This window comes from Notamacropus eugenii, chromosome 3 (assembly GCF_028372415.1).
Source record: "Notamacropus eugenii isolate mMacEug1 chromosome 3, mMacEug1.pri_v2, whole genome shotgun sequence".
In the NCBI taxonomy this organism is placed as follows: Eukaryota; Metazoa; Chordata; class Mammalia; order Diprotodontia; family Macropodidae; genus Notamacropus; species Notamacropus eugenii.
Genome location: NC_092874.1, coordinates 197,684,954 through 197,701,386, shown reverse-complemented (window position 1 = coordinate 197,701,386; position 16,433 = coordinate 197,684,954). Strand labels below are relative to the sequence as shown.

Sequence of the window (16,433 nt, the reverse complement as noted above, 5' to 3'; positions counted from 1 at the left end):
TTAAGATAGGATTTGAACTCAATTCTCCAAATTTATTGTTTAATCCACTTATGTCACCTACAAAGAAGAAATGTTTACCCTTTCTGTTTTGGAATTCCATGTGTATAACATATGTTGAAATCATATTCTTAGATCTTACAGTGACTTTTTTTGTGTATATGCTCCCATTTTAGCGTTCTCTTCGTTGACATCCACTCAGACAAGATGTTGGTACTACTGGCTGGGATCTTTGTGGTCCACATTGCCACAGTCATCATGTTGTTTGTCTCGACCATTGCCAATGTGAGTAATGCTCTCCTGCTTAGGCTTTTATTCTATAGCACTTTGTGGGTTCACTGGAAAATCATAATCTAAAGACCAGAAGCCTAAAACTGGGAAAGATGTCTTTCATTAAAGATTACTGAGCCAAGTTGGAAAACAGCAGAAATTCAGTTCATTTCACAACCTTTCAAACCCTTTCATACTCTTCAAATGCTATGGATTTTCTAGGTGAAATTTCTGGTAGTTGGCTACCTTGGTATTTATACCCTAAAACCTGAATTACATGGACATAAATATTCTTCTTAAAGACAATACAGTTTAAAAAATATATAAATTGTCACACTGAAATGGAGCAGTACTAAGCCATTGTTTTCCCTGACTTATAAATGCCCTCTTCACTGATTGTTCAAAATTTGTGGTATTTATTTAGGCTAAAAAAAGGACAAAGAAAACCATACAGTCACATAGCCCAAGGCCCAAACTGTTCACACAACATTAATAATCAAACAACTTTAAAACATTTGCATATCTTAGTCTTCTTAACTAGTTGATTAGTTTTACTGAATTTTCTTCCTCTTTTTAAATTATTTATTAGAAAGAATGTTTTTCTGGGAGAATTTGAGGGAGATACAGTGGGGAAGTGTATGCGATGCAGAGAAAACCCTCAAACTCTTAAACTCCAACATGTCAATAGTATACACATTTTATTGGCCATCATGGGGAAGCACTTTCAGGGACTCAAGAGCCTTTGAGAATGTGTAAATATTATGCTTTCTTGTGAATTTGTCACAGGTCATAAAAGGAGATAAGCTAATATGGAAGTATGAAACAAAGAAAAAATGGAAAATCAAATCCACGTGTGACTAGAATGATTTCTGAATTCATCAAGTGACAGATTTTACTTAATTCTTGCTAATTTTCCAAAAGTGTGTAAACCTGGACAAAGAGTTTCTGCCTTTAAGAAATGTTTTTGAGAATTTCATGGTTTTGTAAAAGTATGTGTTTTCTCTTTGTTAATTTGAATGCACCTAACATTTCTCTCTTTCATTAATTTGGAGACAGTTGCCAAATTCGTACAATATACCTTATGAAATGGACAGTCTGCTACTTTTCTACCCAATAAACACTTTACATTCCCTTCTATGTTGCTTAGTGGGGAAAAAGGAGAAAAGATCATACAACCATAGATTTAAAGCTGGATGTCTATGCAGAGCATCCTGGTAAAGGCAAGGAAATGGAACACTCTTCCTCTCCCCGCTGTTCCCTCCAATTTTACAAATAAAAAACTAAGGCCCATAGAGGTGAAATGATTTGCTTGAAGTCCCACACATGTTTTTATACTATATCAGGAATACTTTTCTGCTTCTGGTTAGAACTCAGATGAGCATTAATTAGGGAGGAGGAAAAACTAAAGAGGCATTATGTTGAATTAAGTAACTATTCTGCAGAACCAGCCCTAGTGGCATATAGTAGGTAACTTCCTCCATGGCTCTCTCCATCAAAAGTTGCCATAATATATGAAAACATTTCATAGAAGTGGGATTTCACAGTAAGAGAACTAGATCTTGAAGAATGTGTAGGATTTTGACAGGCAGAGAAGAGAGGGTGTGGCAAACAGAAGAGAAGGAATGCAAAGTTTAACATAAGCATACTGCATTCAGGTGAGGGTGAGTAGACCAGTTTGGGTGTGCTGAGTTGCTGCTATGATGAAGCAGGACTGGAAGGGATAAGATTTAAAAAAAATAGGTTGAGGCCAGATAATGAAGGAGCTTGAATATGACGCTAAGATGTTTGGTTCTGCAAATTATAGACCAACGAACTTGACTTTGATTCTTGGCAAAAATCAAGTGCACTATTAAAGGAATAGTTTATGAACATTTATAAAGGAAAACAAAAATTATCATCATCTCTAAAAGTTCAACAATAACAGTTCATGCCAGATTAATCTCGTTTCCTTTTCTGATAGGATGAGCGTTGTAGATTGGGAAATACTGTGTAGACAAGAGTAGAGATGTGGTCTATGTGAAGATATAAATACATGGATTCAAAGAGACTTGACTCATAAGACCCTTAAATTAGCCATTAATCAATAGGTGTTGATTTGGAGGATGCCCTCCAATGGAAGTGTTCCATGAATCTTCCCTTGGTCCTGTGTGGCATAGGAAGCATTTCATGCTTCTTAAATTTTCAGGCAGGACAGCTATAATATTTTGAGAGTCAATATTCAAAAAAAAATTTTTCTGGAAGCTAGAAACATGGCCTGAATTGAATAGGGTAAAGGGTAAAGTTTTATACTTGTGCTCACAAATTAATTTCATAAAAACCTGATGATGGATATAAGATTAGACAAGGTTTAGGTAAAAAAGATTGGAAATTTTAGTGGATTGTAAGTTTAGGATGCAGCAATAGTGTGATTATGCATGACAGCCCCCCAAAAAAGATAATGTTATCTTCTTCTATATTGAGAGTGTAGCGTACAGAATGAGAAAAGTGAGTAGTGTGTTGTGTTTAGTTCAGGGTAAAATAGTCTAGGAAGGACATTGGAGAAAAAAATGGAGAAAAGGAGAAAAGGATAACAACCTTACACACACACACACACACACACACACACACACACACACACACACACACACACATGAAAATGGAAAAGGAAGATTGAGGGGAGGGGGCACGATAATAGCATTCAAGCATTTGAAAAGCTGTTGTATTGAAGAAAGGTTAAACTTATCCTGTTGCGCCCCAGAGGGCAGGATTTAAAGCAAGTGGTACAAGTTGCAAAGACTCAGATTAAAATTCAAGTAAAAGAAGAACTTTCTAACATCAGAACTGATAAAATGGGCAACCTTGTGGGCTAGTGGGGGCAGCCCTCGATGAAGTACTTAAACTGGTTGTTGACGTATTGTCCTCATGGTCTCTGAAATACCTTTCAGTTTCGAGATTCTGCGATTTGATTTTGTGGACGATACACTCAAACTTGTCTACCCACTGTCACCTCAATACAGTCCACTCATTTTAAGATTTCATGCCACTGAAACTTTTTGAGCAGGATAGTGATGATGAAACTGGTGTTGGACAAGATTCAACTGGCAGTTGTTAACATATTCACCAATGTAAAGGAATATGAAAATATTTGTCTTAATATTTTCTGGGGAAAAAAGATATCTCCAGGACAGTATTTGCCTTTATCATGGAGTTAGAAAGATTGGGAAATAGTGAGTTCTGCATCTTGGAATATCCTGACCTCTGGTGGCCATTTTAAACATTCAGTTTGTTTAGCATGCATCTTTGTTGGGGCTACTGTTATTGGAGTCACAATGGTCATCATCATCATTATTGTTAAAACTTTGGACATGAGAACCAAATGACTTAAATGTTACACATACAATATCTTTGGAGACTACACCTACATGATGTGACTCAGACTTATGTTACACTATAAATGTAAATAGATCTTAATGAGAAAATAAGAAAGGTTTGTTGCTATCCATGAGTATACAGGGTAAAGAGTGCTGGATTTGAAGTCATTTGACAGCTCTGATCCAATTTCCTCAACTATAAAAGAGGAATAAATGATCTTTGAGATCTCTTCCAGTTCTAAACCTACAACTAAATGATCCTATGAAATACAAATGAATGAGGAAATAAGGAAGACTAGCTTCTAATTTCTCTTGTCCCCTACAGGATCAAAACTTATATTTCTATGTTTTCCAAGGTGAAAAATTGCTAGTATAATAAATGACCTCCAGCTATATGTACTTTGTGCTTTTTGTCCTAAACTGATTTGTCTTGTAATTTTATTTGTAAAGGGGACCTTAAAAAAAAAGATTTATGGGGAGCAGTTGTGTTAAGTATCATGTACCACATGTATCATGTACCTCTATCTTATTCTTCTTTGCATATCTTTCTTGACAATTTTTAAGTTCACAAGAAAAGATTTTGGTGGGGGAAGGTAATCAGGGTTAGGCTACTTGCCCAGGGTCACACAGCTAGTAAGTATCTGAGATCATATGAACTCAGGTCCATCCTAACTCCAGGGCCAGGGCTCTATCCACTGCTCCATCTAGCTATTCCTAAGAAAAAAATTTTTAAAAAAAATCTCATCTTTTTTTTTCCAGCAGAAGGGTATTAGGTAAGCAATAGGCAAAAACTTGCAGAGCTCTAAGCTTCAGCCCTATTCCTTTCATGTGTAATGAGAGCATATTGTTTAACCTTGAAGTGCCACAGGTACCACCTCAAAGTCAGAAAATGTTTATTTTTTAAAATTTGACTAAAGAACTAGCAACTCTTCCGAGAGGTCCACCGTTCTATTCAAATTAGCATATGCCTAGCTTTCTGTAATCCAGTTCAAAAGTTCAATCTTTTTTTTCTGAAATCCTTCTCTGCTGCTTTGTTTTGGCGTGGAATAGGTCCTGGGTTCTAGAAAGCTGTGCCAGTGGACTGCAACCTCTAACCACTTCTACCAAGCTGGAAACCCTTTGAGTATAAGCCAGGGATTGTCTGTTGCCGAATATACATAAAAGCCAGGTCACTTACATTCAGAGAGACTTCTCATTTGGTTGGCCACAAGGTAGTAGATTCAGAAGCATAGAAACTTGCAAAAACCATATACTAAGTTACAGCTGAGTTGAAATTTGTGTTGGTGGAGTGAGTACCCACACATCAACAAAATTACAGATTAGTGAAATATTGAAACATTTATTAAGTACCTCCTTTGTACAAGACATTGTGCTAGATACAATAACGGAAATGAAAAACGGTTCCTGCTGTCAAGGACATTACATTCTGCTTGAAATACAACATCTAAACAGATAATAAGATAATTAAGGAAGGGGAGAGTACTAGCAATTAGGTGACTAGAGGAAAGTTTCCTATATGAGTTGGCATCTAAACTGAGCTTTAAAGGAAGGTAAAGGTTCTGTGAGAGAGGGGTGAGTAGGACATTTTCAGACACGATAGACAGCCTATGAAAAGATTGACTGAGTAGATTTGTGAAGCATCTACATAAAGATTATAATTGCATCCATGAGAACTGATGACTCATGTGGAAGGATATAGAAAAAGAAGAGAAGTATTTCCAGCATGGAGTCTTGGGTAGGTGAGAGAGTCTATGGTTAGCAAACGATACTGAGAAGTCATAGGCAGATGGGAAAAGAGGAGACCTGGGAAATAGTTGAAGAAAGAGAGAGCATCCAAGAAAACAGATTGATCAACAGTGTCAAAAGCTGTAATGGGATATAGAAGGATGTGATCTGAGGAAAAGGCAATCAGATTTAGCAAGTAAGAAGTCAGTCATTGAAAGTTTCAGTTGACTGGTCCAGACAGAATCCATATTGCAAAGGATTCAGGAAAGGGGCCAAGAGTATAGAGGTTTTTTTTTCTCTTCTAAGAGTTTGGCTTTGAAAGGCAAAAGAAGTATAGAACAATGGTTTGAAGGAATGACAGGGACAAGCGAATTTTTTTTAAAGATTGGTGGATATGGGCATATTTGCAGGGAGCAGAAAAGGAGCTAGTAGATAGGGAGAGACTAGAGGTGAAATATAGAGAGATTACCAAGGAGACAATCTCCCAGAGAACAGGAGAAGAAATAAAGAATACAAGTACAGAGTTTGGTTTTGGCAAAAAGGGCTACGTCTTTATCAAAGACTAAGACAAATGAGGAAAGAGGAAGGTAGGGTAAAGCAATTTTGAATTGTAGACTAGAATTCACAGAAGGATAACCTTCATGTTCTCAATAAAGTAAGGGGATGAGGTCCTCTGCAACACCGTGAAAGCTGGAATTGACAGCATGTGGCAACTGAATAGAGGTAGAAAGTAAAGGGTGAAAGAGAAAAATGAAAGATGACATTGTGGTTTGGGTTGATATGATTTCAATTGAACATTCCCCTTCCCAAAACAAATCATTATGATTCAATAACTAATTACATTCAGGGTCCTTTCTGCTTGTTTCAGGAATATACAAGCTCAGTCTTTATGATCCTCCTTTGTAGTTCACTTTCTGGCCTCATAAGGTTCAAGTCCTTTAGGAATAAATATGCAGACTTAGGGAGACTCAAGTCATTTATTGAACTCAGTAAGCATTTATAAAGCTCCTACTGCATGCTAGTTATTGTCCTAGTTTCTGAGAACACAAAGATCAACCAACCAACCAACCAACAAAAAACTGGGTCTCTATCCTCAAGATGCATATTTTCTACCTGGAGGATACAATATTAACACAGATAAGTAAATTCAATTTAATTTAAGAAGAGAAAAATCACCAAAACCTGAGGTCAATGATAGGAAGAGCATTTTGTATGAGGTGATACCCAAAATGATGAGGCTTGCATGAAAATAAGAATTCCAAGGGCCAGAGGTAAAGAGTAAATTAATTTCAGGTTTATCCTTCATTTGCTATGACAGCAGGGAAGTGATGTCATGATATGCAAGTGAGTTGGATTTAAGTAGGGATGGCTGTGCAAAGTCACCAGGCTCACTCTTTCCTCTGGAGCCATCTGGGTTCAGTGGCAAGATACAGATCAGGAGGACTGGAGCTAGTCCCAGATACTGTGGAAGAACTTGGCCTTTTTAAGATAAGGTCTTTAATAGGTCTCAGTTTGACTGAGGCAATGCCATTTAGCGATTAAGGCTAGGTAAAAATGAGGCAAAAAAGGGCATGTTTAATTGCAGTAAAAAAAAAAAAAAATCAAGCTGGGAGGGCAAGACCCTCAGGGTTTCTAGCCAGAACAGAAACAATTCCTATTTACATTCATTCTGAGTCTAACCAGGCTGAAACTATATCCAATTAAGACTTGTCCTGGGACCTGTTGTTGCCCAATCAGTGAGAACCAGAGTGATTTGAGTGGTCCTTAAGAAAGAAATCTAGCCTCTATGCCCCAAGATATCTTTGAAGATTTGGGAAGGGAAAGGAAGGAAGGAAGGAAGAAAGGAAGGAAAGAAGGAAGGAAAGGAAGAAGGGAGGGAGGGAGGGACCTGTATTTCCTCAGTCTCAGAGATCTGTTAAAGACTTTAGCTTAAAAAGACCAAGGTCTTCTGGGACTGCACCTGGGATCATCTCTAGTCATCCTGATGTGTGTCCTGCCACTGGACTCAGATGTCCAAAGGAGAAGGTGAGGCTGGTGACTTTGCACAGCCCTCCCTCACTTTAATCCAATTCACTTTCATGCTATGGCACCACTTCCTTCATGTCATGATCCTCTTTGAAAATGAAGGACAAACAACAACCTCTATGAGTAATAGGAGCTGCCCCACTGGGAACCTAATTGGAGCTGGTTTATCCTAGAGATTCAATATAGAGTCACAGAGATCAGAATTGAAACACTGAGGACAAGGAGGCCAGCTTAAGTATGTCAACAGGCATTCATAACACTGACAGCATTTTGGTGTCAGAGATATATGCTTGAACACAGATTTTATTTATTTTTTTCTTTGGTTTTAGGTCTGGGTTGTTTCCAAGAATGGGACTATCTCAGCTGGTCTTTGGAGCCAATGTGTAAATGGGAACTGTGATGAAACGCTATCATATGCGGGAGAGGGTATGGTTGGTCATTTTTTTTTTTTTGGAGCTTGAGAAAGAATTCGACCGTTTTTGGGGGAGGGGTAGCTAAGTTTAATCTTTTCTCTCTGTTTACAAATATTTGGACAGATGCCTTCAAATCTGTGCAAGCCTTCATGATTCTGGCCATCATCTTCTCTGTCATTTCTCTTATCGTTTTCATAATCCAACTCTTCACCATGGAGAAGGGAAATCGATTCTTCCTCTCAGGTGCCATCATGCTGGTTTGCTGTAAGTATCCTAGAGCTAGCCTCTTTACCTTAAAATATAAATGTTTACAGTAAAGAAAGCATGAATAATCGAGTAGGAGAATTTGGCTACATGAAATGGTCCTTTCTGATTTTCTCTTTTTGAGAACCTTTCATTAAACTAAAGTCTAAGCACTAGCAGCTGCCTCAGTCCTTCATAAGAAGCTGCTACTAAGCAGTTGCTACATGTTGCAACTGAAATAACTGAAAAAGCAACCTATTACCATGCTTAATTAGTGAGTAGTACTCTCATGGGTTGCAAAAAGGGGAAAGTTGTAGCCACAGCGTAAAGCAGATATCATCACCATCGTCATTCTATTAATATTACCCAATTTATGCAGTTGGGGCTGAAGACTGAATAGCTGTTGCTGCACATTCCTGTGCAATGAGGTCCTGCCCTGACATGCTGTGGAGATGGGGAGCACTGGGAGCTAGGGTGGGAATGGTGTTCTTTGGGTTACTTTAGACTTTGGATTGTTTACTGTCCTACCTAGACAATTCCGTTTCTTTGCAGAACTCCATGGTAGTCCTACCTGGAGTCTGAGTTAGTGACCTAAATTTCACTTTTAAATATTTATTATGCAACAGTGAAGAAAGTGTGAACTTAAAATCACAAAAATTCCTTTGTTGACTTGCCTTGTATGATAAGACGAAAACTTCAAAGCAAGGCCTGTGTTTCTGACTTCAGTATTGGTCTCTCTCACTCTCTCTCTTCCCCTACTCCCTCTCCTTTCTCTCCCTCTTCCCTACAGGGCTATGCAATCTGATTGGAGTCTCCATCTACACTGATAAATATGATTCCAAGGACACTTTTGTACATTTTGATCACCATGGATATTCCTTTATTCTGGCCTGGATCTGCTTCTGCTTTAGCTTCGTTATTGGTGTCCTCTATCTTGTCCTTAGAAAGAAATAAGGCTGCTGGAATGTGTCTTTGGGGTTTGGGGGAGGGAACTGGAAGGGGAAAGCTGTTGAAACTGGGAGGGAAGTGGAAGCTGCTCTGCTAGAAGAATCATATTAAGGGTGGGGTGGGAGGATAGGGTGGGTATGGGAGGGGGAAGAACTAGACTCATTGCTGAGATAAATCACTAGCACCACACACCCTACCCTCAAGAGAAAGCAGGCTGTGAGGAGAAGCTGCTCTGATCTTCCCTGGATACCACAGGCCAGAGAGCTTCCCACAAGTCACCAGGGTTGTTCTGCTGTTCTAAAGTCTGTTGGACTTGCCAGACCTCATGCCATTGACTTCCTAGCATGATGGAGAAGCAGTGAAGTTCTCACTCCTGAGGAATCTAGAAAGCGCTCAGACCTTTTTCACCAAGTTAAAATAGCGGTACAAGTTCCTGGCAATCACCATGGTGTTATTTTTGTGCTGAATGTGCTAAATCTGGAAGCAACCTCTCCCTTCCTACTCAGAGCAAAACATTGAAACCTCTGTTACAAAGTGCCCCTAAAGCAAGCTGTTGGCAACCACCTGATAATCTCTGTTATGATTAGCCTGAGTAATCAGAAAAAGTAAGTTAGAGAAAGTGTGTTAGCACCTAGTTCAAAACCTGACACATTGGAAGTGTTAGCAAATGCTTGCTGATTGAGGCAGAGATTGAAGGGAGAGGACAAAGCAAGCAGTGTGACTGGTTAGGACTTTATAGAGAATAAAGGATTTCATACTCAAGAGGGACTTCAAAGATCCTCCAACGATCCATCCCCTTCCCCCAGAGCAGCTGATCAAAAACGCACATTCACCCCACATGGAAGCCTCTCACCACTCAAGTTTGCTGGGCCCCTTGCCTAGACTCTGAGGCTAGGAGCTTTTGTAAAGCCATTAATTAAAGACAAAGTCTACAGTGAATGTAACATGTGAGCTATGGGACCAAGGGATTGTCTTCCAAAGAGTGCCAAGTCTCCTGAACCGTGCTTCTAGGATCATTTTTTGATGCTGAACTCAATTTTTTAGTTGCTTACATATGAGCAGATATTTTTCCTACTCGCATGATGGAAAGGCAGTAAACACAACTGTTTATAATTCCCACATTAGGAGCAACAGAGGAAGTGTGGTCTAATTATCCAGACAAGGTTGGGGTTTTATTTCTCCTTTTTGGCCCAGATTCCTTATATGATATTGGAGTATGTCACTTCACTTCTCTGGGGCTTAGCTTCTCATATTTGGAGCCCAGGATCTTAGATCTCTTCCTGGATTTGTACATCATCTAATCTGGCCTTATTATATAGGAAACTGGGGCTCAAAGAATCTAGGTTTGTCAGATAGTCAATAACCAACCTGATTCACCTTAGAGTCGGGCTTTTTAATCCTATTTTGTGTCATGGATTCCTTTGACAGTGTGGTGAAGCTCTGGGACCCTATTCAGAATAATGCTTGTTTCATAATTGAAGGAAAAGCTAAATTTCATTAAGAGATTAGTGAAAATACTCCCATCCAAGTTCACAGATTCCCTAGAAACAATCCAAATACCTCTTGGGAGGTTAAGAAACTCTACCTTACCGGGTATTAAGGCTTAATTATTAAGACAATTAATTCAATTCGTCAGATTAATGCAACAGAAAGGACCTTGGGTGAAAGATATTACCTAATTGTAAAGTATTATTATGTAATAGCTCAGTTATGAGAACAGATTGCTTGCTTCCTACCAGAAAGCAGAACATTCCCCCAAGACAAGTAAAACTTTGGTTAATAGGTAGTTAAGTTCTTTTTATAAAGTGACTCTTATGGTACCTGATCAGATCATAACCGAACTGCTCTATTGCCATAAGGGCATTAATATACAGGATGGAGTTATTCTGTTCCTACTGGTCAACTAGCCACTGCTTTCCTCCCCTTAGTAGGCAGAGGGGAAAGTGGGGTTCTTAAAGGGACAGCCAGAGCAGCTATTTAAAGCCATCTCATACCCTTGGTTTCTTTTCCCCTCTCCATGTGAAGGGAACAGTCTTGGGAAGGAATTTCAGACATCTTTCTCTTCTAACTTAACTTCTTCTCTCCCAGTATCTCCTGTACTTTTTTTTCCCCCTGAATTGTGTGGGATTGTTCTGCCACGACTGCTGATATTTATGTAAAAGTAGTATTACTAAGCAGTACTGGTGTATATTCTAGTTTTATGTATATGCTGGGGGCAGGGCACCAGATTACCTTAGGGTGGTGGCCAGGTTGGCTTGGAAAATTATGGGCTGATAAATGTTTTAACAGACAAGAAAAGTTTAGGCAAGTAGTAAAGGCTTCTATAACTTCCAAAACACTTATGCCATGAGTTAACCAAGGAGATATTTGTGTCACTTAACAAAAGTCAAAATACGACTTGGAGTGAACATCGTATTCCCCTCTTCTCTTTTTGTGTGACATTTCCTTCTCATGTAATTTGTATTACATTGGTAGGCATGTCCTAGTACTGTACTTGGCTTTTTTTCATGGATTAAGATATTTCATATACAGTAATTGTAAATATTTTGATACAAATGTTTATAACTTTAAGGTTAAAAAATAGATTCTGATTCCCTTCACTGCATGAACTTTGTCTCTTCATTCTTTGAAAATGTTGGAAAATATGAACGATAGAAATATAGAACCCCAGCTATAGGATTGCAATTTACTTGGTGCTTGGTTGAGAAATGAAAGGTAGAGCCTTGGGCCTTAATGTCATCTTGTTGCTTCAAAAAATATCCTTCTGGAGGGTAAGCTTTTCTTTGGTTAACAATTAGGAAATTTTAGAAGGTGCAATAACTTTTAGATGATGGAATGGGATCAAGTTCAGGTGTCTCTTGCTATTAAAAAATCTCATATAAAAACAGAAACCTCCTAAACAGACACATTAGAATTGATTATCTACTTCACAAATAAAACAGCTCTTTACTTGCCCAAATGACTCACCATGAGCTTCCCTCGAAATAACTAGTTCCATTAGTGCATTCCAAGTATGAATTAATTTGCAAGTTTGATTTATACATAATTTTTCAGGAAAACATCTCATGTATAAAATGATGGGGTATTTTTCCCACTGAGGAAAGATGGCATTTATACCATAGACCAATAGTGAAGGGAAAGAATAAGCTGCTGTCATGTTTATGTCAACAAAACCAGCGTGATGAGACTGATTTCAATGCATATGAAACAGTCTTCTATCTCAATACTCTTTGGAGACCTTTCCCCATTGGTATGCTGATAAATATTTAACCAAGGGTTCTCTAAAAAATAGGACATGCTTTGTCCTGCTTTATCCACACTTTTAAGTTTAATCTAATTACTGACATGTGCTTTATAAATTTCTTAATTCTAGACAATAAGCAAAAGGATAAATCAAGTCCCTATGTAGATTTGTAGTGTTGCCAATTTCTGAGCTCACACAGATTTAACAATAGGCTCTCCTAGTTGATTAGAACTGACTTCAGCACACCTCTGCCCTATGTCATTCAGACATGCTCTCTGTCCCTCTCTGTCTCTGTCTCTCTGTCTCCCCTTTCCATCCTCTGCCCTCCCCTCCCTTTCTTGATCCTTCCATGACATTCAAGTCAAGAACTCTTCTCTTCATGATATCCTGGAATATTCCTATTGAGCACCCCCTCACCCATAGTCTATTTTCTTCAGTATTCTCCCCTATATAACATCCTATCTTCTCTCAGATACACAGGAAACAAAAGGTTGAAATAATCAGGCATTACTTAGAAAGGAGAAATCCCAAGAGTTTCTGAGAGATTACAGTTTTTCTTAATATTTTCACATTTGCTTTTTAAAAAAGGATAAATAGTAAAATCTTTAGGTTTATAGTTTCTCCAAGCAGTAAACTCCTCTCCCCCGCTCCACCAAGGATAAATTGCATAAAAGACCACAAAGTTATATAAATGGGTAGAAAGGGAGGCGATAAATGACAGTGTTAGGAAATGGATTTGGAGAAAAATAAACCAAATTATACAGGATGATTTAACAAACAGGATGATTTAACAAAGGTTAAATCAGTTACCACTTGGGAAGAGAATCATGGATGTTCCTTTGGATGACTGATTAAAGAATGTTCCCTGAAGATACTAGTCCAGTGGTTTTGGCAACCTTTAAGACTAAAAACATTCTAGATACCATCAGGAAATTACTAGGAAGTCAATAAAAAATTCTTTCATTCAGTCACTAAATTTATAAATTCTAGAACTTAGGGATATGCTAAGAAATAAGAAAAAAGTAAATCTAGGACAAAAAGAAGGCAATTCTACTTAACACAGCTGGTAGCAGGATCACTGAACTCAATATCACTGCAGGAAATACAGACTGAAGAAAGTAAATATTTCTAAAAAGGTTAAGTTAGAATCCTAATTGTCAGAGATTTAAGGAACAATAAAGATAACTCAGATATTGATAAGAAATTACTGAAGAAAGTAGGATATTTTATGACATTTGTCAGGTTGAATAACAACACTTTTCTGTTGGGGATGGAAGCTCAATTCCATGTGGACAGTCTCGGGCGGGTAAAGGTGGGAACTTCTAAATCTTAGAGTTCTCATGAGGCCCCCCAGAAAACAGCAGGGAATCGAGGAGTGAGACCGAGCTATCTCGTGTATTTCTGCCTCTTCCCGTGAGAAACGTGATGGGAGAGAGCTCTCCCCGCCCTCGAGATTGGCCCGGGTCTGGGCACACCTATTGTTATCTAACAGGCACGGTATTCAGGTGCAAACTACATGGCCTGAGAGCTTAATTAGGGTCAGGAAAGCCCGAAGGCTCTCTTAGCGCGGAGGGGTCCTGACAGGACAGAAGGCTCCGTTTTTCCTCTCTTCGCTGTCCCCTCCCCCTCTCTCCCCACTTACACTTCTACTTCCAATCTCTTACCGTAAGATCTTACCTCCTTGGGAGATTTCTCTCTCCCTCCTAAGGAAGAGCTCCCCCTGAACATGTAACCAGGACCCTGAATAAAGCCTAACCCTTGTTCGACTCCGGAAAGTCTCTTCTCTCATACATTTATCCGGTTTGGCCAACCGAAGACCTGGGACAGGTAAGGTAAGACTCAGGTAGCCCTCAGGCCTCTAGGCCTGGCACTTTTCTATAATAGAGCCCTTGATAATATGTCACAGACAGTTCTGGGCTGGATAGGTCAAAGGTTTGACATAGTATGGCACATTTAATATTCTTAGAATATGCCTACACCTAACTTCCTGGTATTCTAGAGATTTCAACAGATCATAAAAGTCAGATGATGCAAGAGGAACAAAAATCTCTGTATTATAAGCAATTTACACAGAAATTGATAAAGTAGAGGAAAAAAACTAACTCATAGGAATAAGTGGATCTCAATCTATAAACAAGTTGCGTTCCATAAATTCAATGATAAGTTATACATTTACATGAGAAAATTAATTCAAAATTCAAAATTATTTTCTCAATCTAGTACATAATTTTATTTTGTATATAATGTGACTGAAATAATGGTGCATTTCAGTCATTTACAATCATTCCTGCAAAGGATCCCTGGAAGGGAGGATCAACAAACGTCTTCTTCTACCTCTAGTATTCTCCTGGTTGCTGTATCTTTGGCATTCCTCAAATGGCCATCAGTGGAATCAATGGAAAGAGAGGATCTATGAAGGCATCATCTCAATTACACTTGAATTAGAATATTGGTACTGATTCCTGCCCTCCAGTCACTTACTTTTTCTGTGGAATACTCCAGAATATGTTTGTTGATGGGAACCATGGGATTGGTCAAAGAAGGGAGAGGTTGATAAGAGGATTAGGAGAGACTGATAACCATGAGTAGTCAACCATGAGGACAGAGGGCTGTAGGAACCACTTAGGAGGGGGTGAGACCTAGAAAACAAATGTGGGAAATAGGGGACCACAAAGAAGGTGGAATGAGAAAAAAGTTGAGGGTAATCAAGGGATAAAGAAATGAAGAAACATATACTTTAGTTTCCTCATGTGTAAAATAAGGGAATTGGAATAAATTATATCAATGGTCCCTTCTAGATCTTCCATTCAATGTTTTTTGTTCTATTTGACCTGCTTGGTATTCCTTCTTCCCTGTTCCTACAGGGAATAAATGAATGAATGAATGAATGAAAAAATGCAGTAACTATTTGCTGTTGCCTATCATTACGCTAGGTACGGAATACAAAAGTATAGACCATTTCTTCCCTCTTGGCACTTATATTTTAGTAGAGAGTGATAATACACATCTTTGTTTCTGTTTCCAAGTCACTAAGCACTGCTTGAGGAAGTCACATAATCAGAATGACAGAACCCATTGCAAATTCCACTTAAATGGGTCAAAGTTGCTAAATGGAAATTCTTTTACTCATTTTTAATTCTGATTGATTCAGTATGATATTATTCTAAACCTCTTTTGTCAGGCTTCCAATTCTACTATTTACCCACTGAACTTCAGTGGAACATATCAATTCATCAACAAGAATTTATTAAATGCTTTCCATGTGCCAGGCACCATGTAAAGTGCTAGGGACTTTTTTTAAGGAGAAAATAATTCATACTTTTGATGGGCTTACATTCTAACGGGGGAGACAACTTATACATATATATTTGCATATATACATACATACACATATATACACACATGCATGTATATGTAATATACATTTAACGATACATACACAAGATATGTACACAAAGTAGATATGAGATCACTGTAGAGGGGAAAGTACCTTCAGCCAAGGGGCTTGGGAAGACTTCCTTCCAAAAAGCTATTGAGTTGAGTTTTGAAGTAATTCAGGGATCCCAAAAGGGGGAAGTGTGCACCGGAGCATTCAAGGCAAGGGGAAAGAGCTTGAAGATGGGAGATGGCATGTCACATGTCATCCATGAAGAAAAGCAATTAGGTTAGTGTGGCTGGACCATAGCATTTGTAAAGGATAGTAATGTAGAAGAAGACTGGAAAAATAAGAAGGGGAAAGATTGGGAAAGAATTTAAATGTCAAATGAAGGACTTTCTTTTTGGTCTGAAAGAGTCAGTGGGGTTTATTAGGGAGATGACATTCAGAACTGTGCTTTGGAGAAGTCTTTTGACAATCTTTGGCATCCCTTAACTGCTTGGAGAACAGTGACCTTGAAATATTGTATCCCTGAGGTCCAGAAGCCTTGACTGGCAGTAAAACACATTACTGGGTCCCAGGAGAGGCATCAAGATACCCTATCTCAAATGCCCAAGTAAGACATAGGGGTTATGATTCAGGAGAATCCAGAAGCACAGTAGAAATTACTGATTATTGAGAGGATTAAAATCATCCACTGTGAGCTCCATTGTTTTCTATATCCCATCAAATACCTAAACATTTCTTGATGTTCTCACCTATCCTCTTTTGATTGTAGTCAACCTTTTCTCTAAGTCTAAGGTAACCACTCCACCTGTGCTCTCCACCCCACCTCATAACCT

General features: G+C 38.5%; 1 protein-coding gene across 2 annotated transcripts in view; it reads left to right on the top strand.

Annotated features, from left to right (window-relative positions):
* The window catches only part of EMP1 (epithelial membrane protein 1), a 30,647-nt gene extending 19,071 nt beyond the window's left edge, over positions 1-11,576 (top strand). For both annotated transcript variants that reach the window (XM_072653892.1, XM_072653891.1), the window contains exons 2-5: positions 174-282; positions 7,697-7,793; positions 7,904-8,044; positions 8,814-11,576. In XM_072653892.1, the coding sequence (XP_072509993.1) occupies positions 205-282; positions 7,697-7,793; positions 7,904-8,044; positions 8,814-8,977 (480 nt within the window). In that variant the 5' untranslated portion in view covers positions 174-204 and the 3' untranslated portion in view covers positions 8,978-11,576. The remainder of the gene's footprint in view (positions 1-173; positions 283-7,696; positions 7,794-7,903; positions 8,045-8,813) is intronic.
* The last annotated feature ends 4,857 nt before the right edge of the window (positions 11,577-16,433 follow it).